The sequence below is a fragment of the Cyanistes caeruleus genome, unplaced genomic scaffold, assembly GCF_971803275.1.
Source record: "Cyanistes caeruleus unplaced genomic scaffold, bCyaCae1.hap1.1 HAP1_SUPER_30, whole genome shotgun sequence".
In the NCBI taxonomy this organism is placed as follows: domain Eukaryota; kingdom Metazoa; phylum Chordata; class Aves; order Passeriformes; family Paridae; genus Cyanistes; species Cyanistes caeruleus.
The window spans coordinates 2,677,252-2,695,455 of record NW_028256295.1 but is presented as its reverse complement, the minus strand read 5'-3'; the positions used below and the strand labels follow the sequence as shown (position 1 = coordinate 2,695,455).

Genomic DNA, 18,204 nt, shown 5'->3' with positions numbered 1-18,204 from the left:
AAAAACAGCACTGCAGGAGCAGGAGTTGACTTCCAGTTCCATCAGAAAGGAAAAGGGGATCTTCCTGGAAAAAAATCCAATATTTTTAAAAAGCCCTAAAAAATTCCCAAATAAAATAAAAAATTTGGGCCCTCCCAGGCCCTGGTAGCCTGCTGGGCTGGAATTTCTCCTATTCCACCTCCAAATTATTCTTTACCAGTGGATTTGTCTGGAATTTTGTCCTTACTTTTCCCTATTTTTCCTTCTTAAAAATCCTTTTTTCCCCCAGTTCCTTTCTGCTTGTTTCCACTATGTTTTCCTCATTTCCAGTGCTGTATGGGATTTTTTCGGATCTGGATTGTGTCCTGCCTCTCTCCCCACCTTCTGGACCCCTAAATCCCAAAAGAGAATAACCCAAAAAACCTCAGAAGACTGAATCAGTACACGTGGCATTGTACTGTCATTGGAGTGTTCCTAGAAAAACGGGCAGAAATTTGGGATGAACATTCCCTCTCCAGTAGATCCATGAATAACTGCAATGCAGAAGTGGAAAAAGCTGCTGAAATTGGGATTTTGCCTTTCCAGGAGGGTTTTTGAACCTGGCTTTATTCATTAACCTTTCAACGTGCACAACAGAGGACGGAACACGGCAGGGCCTTAGACACAACTTTGGTCCCTGACACACACAGGCTCCTTGTCCCACTACTGGCCTTCAGTAACACCTTGAACTCCACAATGCTGTGGAGCCGGGCCTTCAGCACAGGGACCTTTCCAGCCTGATCTGCGCTCCTTCCTCTGCGTCTCTGCACAAAATACGGCGCAGGAGAGAACGGCAGGAGGGGCCTGTGTGTCACAGTGTTCTGGATTTGTGACCCTTCAGCTCCACACAGATGCAGGTCAAGTGAAAAAGCCAAACTGTTTATTGATGAAATGCGAAGCAAAGGGATGAGCAGAGGGGCAAAAAAGGGGATGGGGAGTGTCTGGGGGCTGGAAGGAGGGAGCTACCAAAAGGGATGGAGAGTGGAGGGAAAAAGAAGGGATGGGCAGTGTCTGAGGGCTGCAGGGAGGGAACTATCAAAAGGGATGGAGAGTGGAGGGAAAAAGAAGGGATGGGCAGTGTCTGAGGGCTGGAAGGAGGGAGCTATCAAAAGGGATGGAGAGTGGAGGGAAAAAGAAGGGATGGGCAGTGTCTGAGGGCTGGAAGGAGGGAGCTATCAAAAGGAAGGGAAAGTGGGGGGAAAAAGAAGGGATGGGCAGTGTCTGAGGGCTGCAGGGACAGAGCTATCTACAGGCAGGGGGAGAGGGCTGAAGCCATGCGAGCTTCCCACAGGCTCAGCTGTGCAAGTCATCAGCTGTGCCTGGAGCTCCAGCTGGTCTCTTCTGGTCTGAGCGTAGTCTCATCTTCCACAGCATCTTAAATGAAGACTGGTTCTCCTAAGCCAGCAGACAAGCGTAGCTCTGCGGCTCTTTTAGAGAATATCTCTTGAAGATCTGTGTTTGACTGAGAAGGGTTGTCATCTCTCCTCAGGACTTGAAGTGCTGGAAGAGAGGGGTACAAAGCCACGATCAGAGCCCGGATCTGTGGGAATCCTAGGAGAAAGTCCTGCCAGGGCCATCCCAGCCTGCTCTTACTGTGGCCACAGGAGTTAAGGGGCCAACAGGACCACCTGCAAGGTTCTGGTCACGAATCTCTCCCAACTATATCACCACCCAAATCTCTCGCCCTGCATCCCTGAAATCTCTCTGTGATATTCCCACACCACCAAGGTGTCCACACAGAGAGAGAAGCCCTCTGAAGCCATGGCACGGATTACAGCTCCCTGCCCGGGCATTTCAGATCCCCCAGTGCCAGCCCCTCACTGCCCACTGCCCTCACTCACCCTCGATGAGGGCCTGCAGCTCTTTCTTCTGCCCCCTCAGGTGCTGCCCGGCCATCCCTGGGAACACAGAGCCTGTCAGGGCCCCAGCGGCACAGCTCCCTGCCAGCGGCGCTGCCAGCCCTGTGGCCACACGGCCTCCCGCCCCGGCAGGGCTCAGCCCGGGCCCTTGCCGCATCCTGACTCAGCCCAAGGGCACGGCTGCCAGAGGCCGGCAGCAGCAGCCCCGAGGGCAGCCGGGGCTCCAGGGCGCCGGGCCCGGGTGCCGCTGCCGGGGCAGCAGCCGGGGCCGGGGCCGAGCTGCGGCGGGGCGGGGAGGGAGCCCGGGCTCGTGGCTCACCGATGAACCTGATGGCCGCCTCTTGCAGGGGCTCCTGTGGGCAGTCCAGGTACGGCAGGGCCCGGCGCAGCTGCTCGGCCGCTCGGTTCCTGTCCTGTGCCAGCTGCAGAGAGCGGCAGGAGGGAAGGGTTGGTGCGGGCTCTGCCCCTCGGCCGGGCACTGCCTGCGGCCAGCCCCGGCCTCCCGTGCCCGCCCAGCCCTGAGGCCCGGCCAGCAGCCGCTGGCGCCGGGCTCTGGAGGGGGCAGAGGGCCGGCTGCTGCCCGGGGAGCCGCGGTGCCGCCCCTGCCCGCAGCCCCACTCTGGGGCTCCATTGGCACCCGGCTCGGGGCCACGGGAGCCTGGAGAAGAAGCCGTGCGGCCCGGGGAAGGGAGCAGCGTGTGGGGCGCAGGCTGGTGCCCCTGGGTGCAGCACCGGGCAGGGGCCACAGCTGCCAGCCCCACACACTGAGCGCCGGGGCCAGGGGGCTTCTCAAAGTTGAGCTAATCCAGGCTGCCCTTACCAGACACTCAGCAAACTTTGATAGCTGCTCCTTCCTAATCAGCTGCTTCAGATTCCTCCTCTTGAGGAACTCGGCCACACGAAGCAGCGTTTCCCGAGAGGCCTGGAGAGCAGCAGAGATGCAGAGATGGCACTGCAGCCCAGGGCACAGGACTCTTGTCTGGGTGACAGGGCCCTGAGGAAGCCACAGCCTGGGAGGTTTCAGGACAGGAGGAAGCCGATGCCCTTCCCAGGGATGCACCAGCATCACACAAAACCTGACCTTCGCCACATGCTGGTTCTCATCATGGCAGTGGATGAAGAGTGGAAGCAGGCTCTGGTTCAAAATCTTCTCCAGGGGCTTCTTTCCCTCATCCACTACCAAGTCCATTGCCTTGAAGAAGAGATCAAGGGAGAGCAACTGCACATGGCTGTGGTCCTGGAGGAAAAGAAGAGAAAAATACCTTAATATCAATTCCCCCAGGCTCACCTGGGCAAAGACTCAGAAATCTGTAAGATACAAAGTTTCTGGGCAGCAGCCAATGCCCGTGTCTGGGGGCACAGAGCCTTACATGGTCAAAGAGCAGCAGGAGTGCCTGAGCCAGCTTTGGGGCAGTGGTGCTGCATATCATGATGTCTTTATTCTTGAGAATACTGATGAACACACGGAGGGCCATGCCAACTACATCTCCATCTGCATCACCCAGCAGCTCCTGAAGGCTTCGAGACAGGCTGCACATTCTTATGGCCTGTGTGGAACACGAGGCTGTGCTGGGAAGCCCTGAACGGCTGCAGTGCCAAGACCGCCCTGGCACTGCAACCCCACCCTGCTGCTGCCAGGCCCAGAGGCCAAAGGGCTGTCCCAAAGCACTCAGGCAGGTGAGGCAGGAGAGCTGGGAGCAGCTGCCTCAGCTCCTGAAGCCCAGCCAGCCCAAGGAGCTGCTTTCCCCAGCACAGCTTCAGCTGCTGCCCCATTCTCACCATCGAGGGTTCCTTGCTGAGCACCACGAGGCCTCTGAGCGCCAGGCGACACCTCTGTCTGCACTCACTCTGCAGGTGCCTTGATGTGATCTCAAGGACACTGTCACCGTGTTTAGTCAAGTCCAAGCACTCGAGGACCTGAAAGGCACAGGGCAGTGACAGGGGAGCCGGCTGGCAGGAGCCCGGAACTGGGCAGGGCTGGGCCCAGGCAGCAGCACAGGGCACGGGCACCGTCCCAGGCAGCTGTGGCTATGAAAGGGGACAGGGCTGGCAGGCAGCTCAGCGAGGTAGTGCTGGCCATCGGGCTCACCTCCACAAGGAATGCCAGGAAGGACAGATCACAGCATGGCTCCTCCCTTCTGAGTGACTTGAGCAGGTCGAGTGCAATATGGGAACAGAAGGGGATCAAGCCACGGAGCATCTCCCTGTCGGGGGGAAAACAGCACCAAGACCCTGATGGTGGAGGGGCGGGGGACAAACCTCTCCCAGGAAAGAGTCACAGAGATCTGGCCTTTCCCCAGAATCCCTGGAGGGACCATGGGTGCTTTGGGAAGTGGCTCCTTTTGGGCACCCTCCTCTCAGCCTTTTCCAGTCTGCTTAGCCATCCCTCAGTGACGAGGCCCTCTGGCCAGGACCACAGGGACTGTGTGAGGCACCCCACGCACAGGGCACAGATTTCAGAGGCAGTTGGGAGAAGTGAGGCTCACCTGGCCAGCAGACCCACGGCATAGTGCTGGGTGTCAGCACAGAGCAGCGTGTCCCAGCCACGCTTGCGTCCCATTTCCATGACCACACTCTCACACCGCAGTCGGCAGAGCAGAGATTTCATGGCCTGCACTGCAAACCTGTGTGCAGAGCAAAGCCCAGGTCATACTGAGTGCACTGGTGTCAGCCACAAGGGCATGGGAAGGACAGGAGGACTGGCACCTGTTGGGGTTGCTGGGAAGGCGATGTTGCTCCCGGCATGTTTTCCAGAAGCTGTCAACTTCCACTGGTGGCATCTGCTGGGTGGTGATGACAACATGGAACAGCAGAGCCACAAACAGACGGGCGGAATAAAGCATCATCGCCTCGCAGCACTGTGGCATCTGGACAATCAGCCAGAGCACCAGAGTTGCCTGCAAAAGAAGCACACCAAGGCAGTGCTCAGTGCCGAGGTGTCCATGGGACAGGGCCTGAGGGGAGACACAGGGGGAGCAGCGGGCCTGGTGCCCCCTGAGCCTGCCCCTAGCCCAGGTTTCAGCCCAGCGCCTTAGGCAGGGAGAAGACAGAGAGCTCCTGGGGAAGCAAGCTCCAGGTGATCAAAGGCCATCTCCATAAACTCACACTCAAGGGAAAAACATCCTTGTTGTCTCCATCAGAGGTGCAGATGCTGTGCAGAGGCCAATCCTCCATCACACAGAGCAGTGTTGGCAGCACTTTCTCTACTGTTGGTCCTGACGAGCCTATGGTTTGCCACATCATGGCAGCAGCTCTGTGGGATCAGAGCTCTGTGTCAGGGGTGTCTCAGTCACAGAGCCATGCCCTGTGTAGCTGTGGGGACCCAGGTGACAGAGCCCTGGTGCCCTGAAGGGGCAGGGAGGGAGCACTGGCAGCAGCCTCAGGACACAGAGGGGCCCGAGGCTCCTGGACCTCTCTGCCTGTTGGGCAGAGCCCATTGGACAGGCTGTGCAGGGCCATGGGCCCTAAAGGCTGGTGAGCCCTGAGCTCTCAAGGCACGTGGGCCCCATACCTGTCACACGATGGGGCACAGTGCAGGAGGGCCAGCACCACATCAACAGGGTGTTCTTCAGCCAGCCTTATAATGTCAATTTGCTGCCTGACATCCACAGTGACATGGGACACCAGACTCTGGTGAATGTTCCTCACAGTAGCTGGCACCTGGAGGAGGCATGGGGAAGACATGGAGTGCCGTCCAAGGCAGCAACTTCCCCAGCTTCCCCCAAGAAGTGCTTCCCTTTCTGTCATGCTCTGCTGGCCTCAAAGGCTGAGGGGGCCCTGTGGATGTGGCGTGAGGGGGCACAGGATCGTGGGAGACCTCCAGTTCCAGTACCTGACTGGGTACCTGCTGCTCAGAAGAAGCAGCTCGCTTCTCAACAACGTCAGAAGAAACACGAGGGTCCTTGAAATAATCCCATATGAGCTCTTGGCTTATAGTGGGAGTGGGTGTCCTGTTGGCCTTTGCGATGCCCTGAGTCTCTCCGGTGTCATCATTTTGAATGCCCTCAGTCCCTGCCATGTCAGCCTTTGCCCTGTCAAACTCCACTGCAGTGTCAGACTCTTGTGAGTGCTCAGCTGAATCCGGGCTGACATCAGGCTCTGCCTGGAGCTCGGTCAGCCTGCAGTCAGGCTCAGCTGCGCCCTCAGTTGCTGCTGTGGTGTTCCTCCTACGACGAATGCGCAGGAATTTGCGGAACCTCTGTGCAGAATGAACAAAGGACAGGGGAGAGAGGCATGTTCCATGGAGTGCTCCGAGCTCCACTGCTGGGCTGAGCAGTGCCAGCAGGCCCAGCCCAGGTGGGGATGGCTGCAGGTACCTGCGCTGCTCTTCGGAAGCGGCCACGGGCAGGCTCCTGCTCTTGTGTCTTTTCCATGGCTGCATCTGGCAAAGAGCAGCCAGAGCTGAGGGGCTGCAGGAGAGGCTGGAGAACACAACCCAGCCCTGCACTCCCCAGGCAGGGACAGCCCTGGGATGGCTCAGGGGATGGAGCACAGCCACTGCCAGGTGTCAGCCCCAGCCCCTATTCTGTCTTGTCCTTCGGCATGTTCACATGGGACGGGACGGGACGGGACAGGACGGGACGGGACGGGACGGGACGGGACGGGACGGGATGGGATGGGATGGGATGGGATGGGATGGGATGGGATGGGGCAGGGCCCAGCTGACTGCAGCCATCAGCCCTGTGGCCCAGTTCTGCCACTCACCATCCTGCAGTGGCTGGAACTTCTTTGGCTCTTCCAGCTGTTGTGCTGGGGCAGGTCCAGGGTCTGTCTTTCTTTTCCCCCTGAACACTTTGAAGACGCTGAGGAATATGCCCGCCATTACACAATCTTGCCTTGAAGGCACCTTAAAGAGAGATGCCGTGGGAAATCTCTGAGTCAACAAGTCCTGCAGTTGTGCCTTGAAGGCACCTGCGAGAGAGAAGCCCCAGGAAGGCTATAGGACAGCAAGTCCTGCAGTCTGGTCTTGAGGGCTCCTGCCACAATGACTGGAGACTCCTTGTAAATGATTGTGCTCACTAAGTCCCACAGTCTCACCTTGAGGACAGAGGCCAGAAGGATGGGAGATGCCTCAGAAAAGCTCCAGGTCACCAAGTACCAGAGTCTGGCCTTGAAGGCACCTGCAAAAGAAAAGTCTTGGGAAGGCCACGGGTCACCAAGTCCCGCAGTCTTGCCCCGCAGGCACCTGCAAAAGAAAAGCCTCGGGAAAACCACGGGCCACCAAGGCCCGCAGTCTTGCCACGAGGTCACCTGTACGAGTAAAGACTTGGAAAAGCTCCGGGTCCGACACAAACGAGTGTGCTGTGCGGGGGCTCCTCACAGCACTGCTCTGCCGCGTCCTGTCCCGTTGCGTGCACTGGGCACTGTGGCATGGCCCTGTCACCGCCAGCTCCTATGTCACCACGTGTCACAAAGGGCTCTCTGACACCCTGTCCCTTTCCATCCCATGGTGACCATGTGTCACAAAGGGTCCTTGCACACACTGCCACCTACCCTTGGGCTGCCCCCATCCCCCCCAAAGTGGCCGAGGTTGGAAGGAATCCCTTGCCCAAAGTGTCTAAGACAGCCCAACAGGATCTTTAGGAACGCCTCAAACCCTCAGCAAATGCTGCCCTGCTCTGCAGGCTCAGGGCAGCAGAAGGAGCCCCCAGGGCTGCCGATGCAGCCGCAGCAGGAAGGGCACGGGGCCTGTCACAGAATCTGCACAGGGGCCTGGCAGCACTGAAATCAGCAGGTGTGGCAGTGTCCCCACTGAGGCAGACCTGCCACCCCAGCCGAGCCCTGGCAGTGCTGGTGCCCTTCTCCTGCCCCAGAGACCTGGGGGGTTTCTGTGCCAGAGGGCAGCCAAAGCCCACGTGCATTGGGGGCTGGGCTCCTTCCTGCAGGGGCTGTTGGCAGGAGCTCCTGGAGCTACTGCTGGCAACGCTTAGTCTTGGTCAGATTAATTACATGTGGGAATTATTTTCCCATTGATGTCATTTCCTGCAGCTATAAAACATCTTTGTGGGGAAGGCAGAGAAGGATCTGGCATTTAAGAATCCTCAATTCATGAGAGCTTCCCCATTGCTCAACTCAAGAATTTCCTACAAGTTGCAGACTTCACCAATTAATTGGAATGGCCAGAGAATGTGAAAGAGTTGCAAGTTTGCTTCCCATCTCAAAGCAGCAAGTCCTTTGCTTTAACATCATCCATTGAGAGTCATTTTACAAAATATAACACTACATAGAGGCTAAAAAAAGGCCATTCTTTCGTTTGCAAACCTTTGCTTTTCTATGGAGGGATGATAATATCCTAATTCTCTGAAAAATTAAAGCTCTCAAGGAATGAAAGTTCACTCAGTATTACAAAAGTAGTCCAAACGATTGAGTAGATTGCAAAAAGGCTAATCCTCCCCCTGGTACAGATATCTAGGTGGCCAGTAAATTACAGCTCTCCCCTCTTCTTTTTTTGCATGAGAAGCAGGACCACTAACTGGAAAAGTCACAGATATTCCTTATGTCCTCCATAACCAAAGCTGAGCCAAACCATGGGTGCTCCCGTCAAACTGACTCAAATTCCAGCCTAGACCTCTCACTTCCAGACAACTCCTTCCCCAACACACCCACCAACACAAACAGCCCCAAAACACACTCACAGAACTCCTCAACACCCCAGCAGGACCCTCAACTGTTCCCTCCCACCACAGAGCTTTCCCACCCTCCAGCAGACCCCCTGGTTCCCTGTACATGCCATGGGATGGCACTCAGCAGGATCTGCCCCAAGGCCTTGCGCGGTAGCAAGCTCAGGCTGCCAGGCCACTGGTTCCTGGATCATCCTTCCCATTGACCCTTCCTGTGCACAGCTGTTACATTTACATATTTGAGCCAGCTTGGACTTCTCCCCTTAACCAGGATTGCTGGGAAAGGATGGAGAGCAGCCTGGCAAGCTCTTTCTCCAGCTCCCTCTTTACTCTTGGGGCAGCTAGAATATTCCACAGGAAAGCAACTGGTGCCACAAGGAGTGGGCGACCTCCCTTCCTCTTCTTCTTCTTCTTCCTCTTCCTCTTCCTCTTCCTCTTCCTCTTCCTCTTCCTCTTCCTCTTCCTCTTCCTCTTCCTCTTCCTCTTCCTCTTCCTCTTCCTCTTCCTGGGAAGATCACTCAGGACTGCTAAATCCTGAGGGAACACCGCTGGGTTTGACCTTTGGGTACCTGCACAAACTTCAAGTCAGCTGCCTTAGTTTCCAGGACAGCCCTGTGTTGGCCAGCATCCTGACATGGATGCAGGACTGCTGCGAGGCACTGCTGGGACCCAGCAGGACAGGACTGGCTGTCGTGTTTACATGTTGAAAATGAGTTAGATCGTATTTAGCTAGAAATTCAGTGATCCCTGAATTTGATAAGGAGCTGGGCCATTATAAGCTAAGAAATTTCTCTGGATTCTGTATTTTAGCTATTTTTTAGCATTTAATTTTATCTCAATACAGCAAAGTAGAGGCACTTCTTTTGCTTTGGATTCTTTAGGGAATTGTTTCCCATCTGAAAGGAAGACTCTGTGAAGGGAGTGGTTGTCCAGGGGCAAAATACAGGTCATGAAGAAACAAGACGTGGCTGAGACCTCTTACATCCCACACTAAGGAGTCAGCCAAGGGAAAGGAGCATTTGGGAGTCATGCCTGGGGGAGGAGGGACAGGTGGTGGGGTTGTGGCTGTCTCTTAGCTGGGGGACACGGCTCAAAGGGCAAATGGTTGAGGTTTTGGTGTTGGACTGCTGCTGCCCCGAGGAACCACTGCTATTGCACAACTTTTCCATCACTGTGTCTGTTTACTGTGGGTGAGCCTCTGCTCACAAGTGTAGCCATGTAACTGGGTCCTTTCAATACCCGATCACTCTGGGAGGGATCCTCACCATCTGCTTGGGTGCCTCAGGGGAAAACCAGGACCCCAACCCCCTTTGAAAGGGAGCATCTCATGGCTGCTTGTGGGAGCCCAGCAGCTGCTGCTGTTGCCAGGGCATTACACAGGTGACAGCCAGGGGACACCCAAAACAATCCCCCCCTCCACCTTCTTTCTCCTTCCAGGCCTGCCCAGCCCCTGCTGTTTCTGCTGATAGTAAAAGGCATTAAAATCTTAGAAAATTTTGGGACTTAGAAAGAAAGTTAGGTTTGGAAAGCCCTGGGAAAAGCAGGCCCTGGAAATGTTAGGCCTTGTGCTTGCTAAAGACCAGGTCAAGCTGCACTTGTGTAATCAGTAGATGATAAATGATACAATTGTTAGATGTGATTAGATATAATTATTGTTTAAAGAACATGAGGAACAATGTTTGGGGGCTAAGGGGGGATCACGAGAAATCCATGCCTGGGTAAAAACAATGTATACAATAGAACAATGTAAGTTTAATAATTATTATGTAAGTTGCATAACGATAGAGTATAAAATATGTTCAACTCAAAACCAAATTGGGTCAGATTTGGGTATGTGTACCCCTGATACCCAGAGCTCTTCAATAAAGCACCTTCATATAATCATTCGTGATTATGTATGTTCCTGAACGCTAACAGGATGGCAGAAAGACACCGGGGTGATGGGGAGTTGGTAGCAGCCCCGAGCCATCTTGGCTTTTTTCACCCTTTGTCCTGCCCTTAGGAACAGAGGAAAGGGGAAGGTACAGGGAGGTATACACCAAAAAAAAAAAAAAAAGGAACTTCACAGAAGTCAAAAACAGTCCACCAGAAGAGCCATACCGTCCATAATTGTCCATAATGTTAATATAATCGTCCATAATGTTAATATAATCGTCCATAATATGTCTCGTTGGGTGATGGAAGGTGTCCCAGCGTCTGGTCCCGGCTCCCACACCTCCGTAAGCCCTTTTCTTCCCCATGCCCGAGGCACTCCCAACCCAGCCTTCCTGCCAGGTACTCTCGAGTCCTCATTTCTTACGCGGGGGTCTCGCTGGCTCTCAAGCCATCAGCCGGTGACTTACGAGGTGTCCATGGAGCCGGGTCCTGCTGTTCTCTTGCTTCACTGGATGCCACGCATTCTCTCACCATATGTTGCAGTCAGCAACCTCTGGATCTCGTCCAGAGAAGCAGCAGGATTCTGGGGACCAGCATCAAACACCAACCGAGATGGGCTCCCAGTTCATGAAACCATTTATTCAGCATGGGAACAAAGTCAGGTCCAGAACAGAGAGCTCCGAACAGAGGCACAGCAGGGGTTTTTGAGGGACAGAACTCTCAAGGGTCCCCACCTTTGAGGGTGGAGTTCAGGGTCAGGGAGCAGTAGAAGCACAGCAAGGGAGAACCCCTCAGGGACGCAAACCCAATCAGAACTCCTGGGCCGCCCTTCACAAGGGGTTTGGGGTGGGACAATGTAACTCTTTGTCTCCCTGAGGCTGCTACCACACCACTATAATATTTTTTCCCCTGATCTATCATGCTGAGCACCATGCAAGGCTGTAGAGAGGTCAAGACAACCTCTGTTTTTAAAACTCTGCCCTGCAGCTATTCCTTATGGTGCTGTCAGCAGGGAAGATATTTTGTCTTCTAAAACCTTACTTCTGATAGTTTTTCCCATCTGAAAACTATCTGGGCCAGGGGCAGCACCCAGGGACCTGCCCTGCCTGGGGGAACTTATACCTGGATCTTATAACTAAGTATCAGAAACAAGGGCACACACTCTGTATTCCAGACTCCAACATTTTATTCTTATTCTTAATTTTCCGTGTTTTAAGTACTACTAGGTCTTCATCTACTTCAGCTTCTACCTCTTCTTCCTAATATTCCTATTCTTATTCTTTATCATTTTTTTGTTTCTGGAGGGTCTTATGCAGGTTTTGGGGGGGGGAGGGGGGGCGGGGTTTGGGGTTTTTTTCTTTTCTACTACTACTTCCTAAAAACAACTTTCCTTTCTTTTGTTAGAATTGTGTGTGTTGCAGTCCAGCAGGCCGCCGTCGTGTCCTGGGAGCAGCACCTCCTGTCTGTGTCCATTCCTCATGGCCAAAGGGCCCCAGGATCAGCATGGAGTCCTTTCTGGAGAAGAGGAAATGGCCTTGGAGTCCAGCAGGGAGGAGCTGGAGCCAGTGTCTCTGCAAAGGGCCAAGAGCCGTGTGGCTGTGGCCCTCGGGGACCCGGTGCAGGGGTGCCGCTGGCGGTGCCAGGCCGCCGCTGGGAGCCGATGACTTTCCAGGTGCCTTCCCGGCCGGACGATGGGCCGGGATGCGGCGCTGAGCCCCAGCAGTGAGGGTCCCCCTTCGGGTGCCGCTTTGGGCTGCCGTGTGCCCTCGGGGAGCTGCCCTGGGGGTGCCGCAGAGCGGCTGGGGCCGACTCGGCCCGCAGGGCCAGTGCAGGCCGGGGCAGCCCGTGCGGCTCCCTCGGGGCGCTGGGCAGGCCGCGGGGCAGCCGCCATCTGCAGCCCAGAACTGCTGGCAGCGGGCGCTGATCCTGTGGCTGTGCCGCCAGGCAGGGGCAGCGGAACAGCCCCCGCAGCCCCCACAGCCCCCGCAGTGCCTGCAGTGCCCGCAGCGCCCGCCTCAAGAGTGAGCGGCCTTTCCTGTGGGGAAGCGGCTGCCCAGGAGAAGAGACATCTTCCACTGTGGCTTGGGCTGCCAGAGGGCCAGGCCCGGCACAGAGTTGCTCTTGCGGGCACAGCTCGGGCTCCTGGCACTCCACCCAAGCTTCTCGAGGGACAGGCAGCAGGATTCCCTCTTGGGCTAAATCTGCCAGTCTCTGCTGCCTGGCCTCTTCTCCTTCCTCGTGCAGCTCCAGGACGCTCACCTCATCCCAGTCATCGTCCTCCCGCTGCCAGGCCTTGAGCTGGCTGCACAGGATGTCGCAGTATTCCCTGCTGTCCTGAGCCAGCTCTCCATTACTGTCATCATCCCAGCTGGACCTGGAGGATTTTCTCTTTGCTTTGCCTCCAGTCACCTCCTGGCCATCCTGGCACAGCTCTTGCTTGCGGCAAGCTTCCCAGTCCAAGAGTGCCCGGCGGCTCGTGCCTTCTCCTGGGGACAGCCGCTGCTCAGGAGATTCTTCCCAATCTGAGAATTCCTGACAGTGATCGCTGTCCGCCTGCCACGGCTCCTGCTCCCTGCACTCGATTCACTCGGAGACAGCTGGGGAGGGCTCTTGCTCCCTGCCCTCATCCCAGTCCCAGAAATGCCAGTAGCTCCCCCATACTTGGACCAGCTCTTGCTCAAGGCCTTCATCCCACTCAGAGAGCTCCTGGCAGCTCTGGGCTTCTCCTGGGGACAGCTGTGGCTCAGTGCAGGCTTCCCCTGGAGTCCCTTGCTGGAACTTGTTCATTTCTCCTCGGCAGAACTCTGGCTCTTCCTCAGCGCAGGACTCCACGGCTCCTCTCCTCCCTCTGCTTGCCCTCTCATCCTCCTCCTGCTGCTCCCTCAAGGCCTGGGCTCTCTGTGAGCCGAGCCAGGGCCTGGGGGGCTGGGACTTGGGCTTCGCCTTCTCCTCCTCCGTGCCTGCAGTCCTCTGGCACACACAAGTACCTGGACACAGCCACTGTCCTGGGACTGACCCAGGCCCCACAAGCCCTTTATATACCCCCCAGCCAGGGCGGGGCTCTGCCATGTCACAATGGACTTTGGGCACCGCAAGGTCCCGCGTCACCACGGCCCCTGACACACCGTGCCTGTGTCACAAAGGGCACCCCGGCACCCCGTGCCTGTGTCACAAAGAGCACCCCAGCACCCCGTGCCTGTGTCACAAAGGCCACCCCACACGCCTTCTACAGCCCAAGGCACCAGGAGCTGCCTGGAGCAGCCCAGGCCTTGGGGGATTGCAGCCCCTTCTTCTGAGCCGCTCCTTCAAATGATCAGGAGTGGCTGGGGCCAAGTGAAGGTGCAAAAGGAGACCGTGTGTGTCTTCGTTTGAAAGACAGGGGCCTGCTAAGGGAGGCAGGAGGCTCCTTTGCAATGGAAAATGTAAACCCCCTCGCTCCCAATTATTATCCCTTTGAAAGGCACTCTCTGGCAAAGATAGGAGGACAGGAAGAACAGTTTGTGCTGCTTTTGCATGAATTGCTATTTGGTGAGCAGGGAAGAAGCCCCCCATGGAAATGATTTTACTGAGAGGAGCTGCTAAGCGAGAGCTGCCCCTGTGCCAAGCAAAATCCAAGAGCTGGCTAGCTGTGGGAACTGACTACCTATTAAAGCATTTAAAAAGCTGGATCCACCTCGGTGAGATTGACATTTTGCAGACAGGCAAGCCCGGGAAATCTCTCTCTTGCTTCCACCTTTGAGGAGGTACCCGGCTGCCGGTCGGGCCGGGCCCCGCTGCACTGCGGCCCTTGCAGTCGTGCTGACAGTGGCCGCAACAATCCTTAAAGCTTCAGGGTCCCCTGACACCCGGGCAACCAAGGAGGAAATTAAAGGAGCGGGTTCGCTGGAGTCCCCAAACCAACTGGAATAGGAAAATCAAGTAGGGATGAGGCCCATGAAGCCTGCAGAGCACAGGAGCAAAGTGCAAAGACCAGGCCTAGGGGCAGACACAACAATATCTAGGGGAGGTGTGAGGGCGCAGTCTGAGGGCGTGGGTCCAGACACAGACTCGGGTTAGAAAGATGCAAAATACTGCGACGAATTGCAACCAATTGGGGGAGAGATAAGGGAAGATTCTAGAAACATAACTTTCAGTGGGGTGACTTGATGAAAGTATGAATTGCCATCAAGCCTTTGGCAAGTGCTTCCCAAGGCTTGAACTCAAAGCCTGCTGCTTCAGGGCTGAAGTCTTTCTGGCCCTGTGTCCCAGAAGGGCTGAATCGCACAGGCTCGGCCTGGCAGGGCCGGGCTGGCCCCAGCAGTGACCGGGTGGGGACGGGAGGCTGCGGGACCCCGGCTGAGGCTGGGCCGGACCACGGCTGCTCACACCTTGCCGAGCCTAAGCCGTGCCCCGCTGCCGGCCCCCGCTGAGCTGGAGTCCGCTGGGCTCCGGGAGGAGCTCCGGGTGGGTCCAGGCCCCCTCGGCCACGGCCTGTGCAGCACACGGTAATTGAAAGAAATTGTCCAGGAGACAAGACTCCTGTTTGATGCCTTCATTAGGATTCAGCTCTTGGGGTGGCGGGGGCCCAAGGGGTTGTTTGCATCATGGCCATTCCCACACTGTCAGCTCCAAACAGGAGACACAATTCAGCTTTGCAGCACACACTGCAGAGCTGGGGCTTCCATCCTCATGAGAGTAGCCAGGGACCTGTCGTCCTGGTTTGCTGTCCAGGGCTGTCAGTCCTTTCCTGTTCTCTTAGCTCATGGTGATGCAGGAAGATGGTTTCTAAGCAGGTTTAGGTGATGCAGGAAGATGATCTTGCATCATAGCTTGCTCAAATATGTTTCCTTGTCCTTTTATTCCTCTGTTAGCTCGTTGTTTTGGTGTCCTGCATGCCTTAGTCTGCATTTTACTCGGTTACACAGCTTCATGGGAGTTTCTTTGTTCTAGTGTGGCACAGAGACCATGGGAGTTGCCTGGTTCTGTGGCATACCTTTCTAATGGGTTGCTTTTGTTAGTTGGATTTAGCCCCCATGGGAGCAGCTCTGTTACAAGGTAGCAGGGAAGTAAGGGGAAAGGGTACAGGAATGTCTCATAAGAACCTTTAAAACACTTCAGAAACTGGTAAGTAATTAACATTACTAATAACCATTGGAGTAAACAAGGGGTACAAGGTTTACAAATGGGATAAGAACATTAACTGTACCTAACTAAATACAGTATTTTATCTGGGGTGGATTTCTTGAGAGATTTTATTCATGACATGTGCCTGCAAGGATGCGGCACCTCTCTGAGCTGGGGGAGAGGCCGGGGCTGCACAGGGGGGATGTTGTTGGCAGCTCCATGAGGACGCTCTGGGACGCTGCCCTGGGGTGTCCAGCGCAGTGGGGATGGATCAGCCCCTGCTCTGCTGCTCCTTCCCATCTCCCCCAGGGACCTTGCAGAGCCCCAGCCATGCTGTTTGCCCCCAGCCTGCCCACGGCCACCCTGGGGCTGCTCACGGGGGTTTTCTGTGCTGAGCTTTGGCCTGGTCGTGTTCTTGAGAGAGCCTGGGCAAGGAGCCTGGAGCCCCCAGGCCCTGCCCTGAGGCGTCAGCGCTGCCCCAGCAGTGCCCATGGCCTGTCCCTGCTGCAGCCCCGGCACTGCCACCCCCAGGGCTGTGCCCAGCCCCGAGAGCACTCAGGCCCTGCAGCAACACCAGGGCCAGGAGGGCAGCGGGGCAGTGGCACGGGAGCAGCACTGGCAACACCAAGTGCTGCTGCTCCTGGGCACAGATGCTGTGCCAGCACTGATCTGCCCCCAGCTCTGCACACAGACACTGCTGCTGCAGCTCCAGAGAAGGGAACAAAAGGGGCATCTCTGGAGAAAACTTTGCTGGGAGATCCTTTAGTTCATTTAAAGCCACCAAGACCTCAGCTCCTTATTGACATAGTGTGTCGGCACAGGGAAGGTGAAGAGAAACAAAATGAGAAATGGCACAATGACATTTCTTTGTGGACAATATTGAAAAGTAAAACAAAGAAAAAGAACCTCCAAAATGAAACCAACAATAAGTATCAAAGATTACTTTTATTACAAGTCATTTGCAGAAACTGGCCAGCAGTATAATGTTTTTTAAAACCATCCAGTCATCAGTGTCCACACTGCAGTCTTGAGCTCCTGGTTCCTCAGGCTGTAGATGAGGGGGTTCAGGGCTGGAGGCACCACCGAGTACAGAACTGACAGTGACACATCCAGGGATGGGGAGGAGGAGATGGAGGGGGGCTTCAGGTGAGCAAATGCTGCAGTGCTGATGAACAGAGAGACCACAGCCAGGTGAGGGAGGCAGGTGGAAAAGGCTTTGTACCTTCCCTGCTCAGAGGGGATCCTCAGCACAGCCCTGAAGATCTGCACATAGGAGAAAACAATGAACACAAAACAGCCAAGTGCTAAACAGATACTGACTGCAATGAGCCCAAGTTCCCTGAGGTTTGCGTGTGAACAGGAGAGCTTGAGGATGTGTGGGATTTCACAGAAGAACTGGCCCAGGGCATTGCCCTGGCACAGGGGCAGGGAAAATGTATTGGCCGTGTGCAGCAGTGAATAGAGAAAGGCACTGGCCCAGGCAGCTGCTGCCATGTGGGCACAAGCTCTGCTGCCCAGGAGGGTCCCGTAGTGCAGGGGTTTGCAGATGGACACGTAGCGGTCGTAGCACATGATGGTCAGCAGGGCAAGCTCTGATCCAAGGAAGAAGATAATCAGAAAAACCTGTGCAACACATCCTGTGTAGGAGATGTCTCTGGTGTCCCAGAGGGAATTGTGCATGGCTTTGGGCACAGTGGTGCAGATGGAGCCCAGGTCAGTGAGGGCCAGGTTGAGCAGGAAGAAGAACATGGGGCTGTGCAGGTGGTGGCTGCAGGCTACGGCGCTGATGATGAGGCCGTTGCCCAGGAGGGCAGCCAGGGAGATGCCCAGGAAGAGGCAGAAGTGCAGGAGCTGCAGCTGCTGCGTGTCTGCCAATGCCAGCAAGAGGAAGTGGCTGATGGAGCTGCTGTTGGACATTTGCTGTGGCTGCACATGGGGGCCTGTTCATGAAAAAAAAGAGCAGTGACAAATCAGGAGAGGCTGGGACTCACCCACCCTTGTTCCTGCTCTGGGAAAACCTTCACCCAGGTCCCTGACTGAGCTCCAGCTGTGCTGTCTGAGTGTGCCAAGAACAGACAGGCCCGTGCCTGGGGGCTCTCCAGGAGCCATCCCTGCCCTGCTGCCCTGGGTTTGTGGCCATGTGACAGAGGGATATTCAGGATTTGTCAGGGGAATCACTCCTAAAGCAGAAGGCCTTGTTGCCATGTTTACTCCCACTTCTAAAAGATATTGAGAGCAGGAAGAAATTTTAGGCATTCTTTCCCTGCCCACAAACCATTCTTGGTTCTCTGAGGTCAGAAATCCCCAGCATTTCTGCTGCACTCAGAATTTCCCACTGAGAGATGTGAGAGGCAAAGGATTCCCTGTGGCTTAGGGAAGGTGAGGGGCTGGATGGGCTTGTTCCCAACTGCCCTGGGTTTGCACCTTTGGCTGGAATCAGAGCACAATCACACTCCTGTGTCACCCTGGCATAAACCAGACCCTGCCCAGAGCAGAGGGATCCCTGAATGTCTCACCCTCTCTAAAGGTCTCTGGGCAAGGGCTCAGCACCCCCCTCTGCCAAGGACACTCACGGCTCCCTTGGCAGAGCCAACAGCATTTCCTCAGCTGTGGCATCTCTGCCCTTCCCTGTGGGACATTCAGGGAACTCTGAGAGGCTCTGGCACAGATTTGCAGCCAGGAGGGCAGCTCAGAGCTTGGAAGGACACAGCAAGGAGATCCCCAGGTGT

The 18,204-nt window shown here is 55.8% G+C and overlaps 4 protein-coding genes across 4 annotated transcripts in view; all 4 read right to left on the bottom strand.

Annotated features, from left to right (window-relative positions):
- The window catches only part of LOC147645291 (uncharacterized), a 409,208-nt gene that overhangs the window by 274,509 nt on the left and 116,495 nt on the right, over nucleotides 1–18,204 (bottom strand). The window lies entirely within an intron of this gene.
- The window catches only part of LOC111922621 (uncharacterized), an 813,543-nt gene that overhangs the window by 689,781 nt on the left and 105,558 nt on the right, over nucleotides 1–18,204 (bottom strand). The window lies entirely within an intron of this gene.
- On the bottom strand, nucleotides 877–7,244 carry LOC147645297 (maestro heat-like repeat-containing protein family member 7). Its single transcript, XM_086874795.1, has 16 exons — nucleotides 6,915–7,244; nucleotides 6,582–6,723; nucleotides 6,194–6,258; nucleotides 5,710–6,075; nucleotides 5,389–5,537; nucleotides 4,983–5,130; nucleotides 4,584–4,774; nucleotides 4,364–4,501; nucleotides 3,967–4,081; nucleotides 3,657–3,794; nucleotides 3,248–3,424; nucleotides 2,959–3,114; nucleotides 2,698–2,799; nucleotides 2,197–2,299; nucleotides 1,860–1,916; nucleotides 877–1,518 (listed from the first exon to the last, which is right to left on the bottom strand). The coding sequence occupies exons 2-16, from the start codon at nucleotides 6,697–6,699 to the stop codon at nucleotides 1,394–1,396; spliced, it is 2,148 nt and encodes a 715-aa protein (XP_086730921.1). The 5' UTR covers nucleotides 6,700–6,723; nucleotides 6,915–7,244; the 3' UTR covers nucleotides 877–1,393.
- On the bottom strand, nucleotides 6,756–17,392 carry LOC147645296 (olfactory receptor 14C36-like). Its single transcript, XM_086874732.1, has 2 exons — nucleotides 16,473–17,392; nucleotides 6,756–6,957 (listed from the first exon to the last, which is right to left on the bottom strand). The coding sequence occupies exons 1-2, from the start codon at nucleotides 17,390–17,392 to the stop codon at nucleotides 6,756–6,758; spliced, it is 1,122 nt and encodes a 373-aa protein (XP_086730858.1).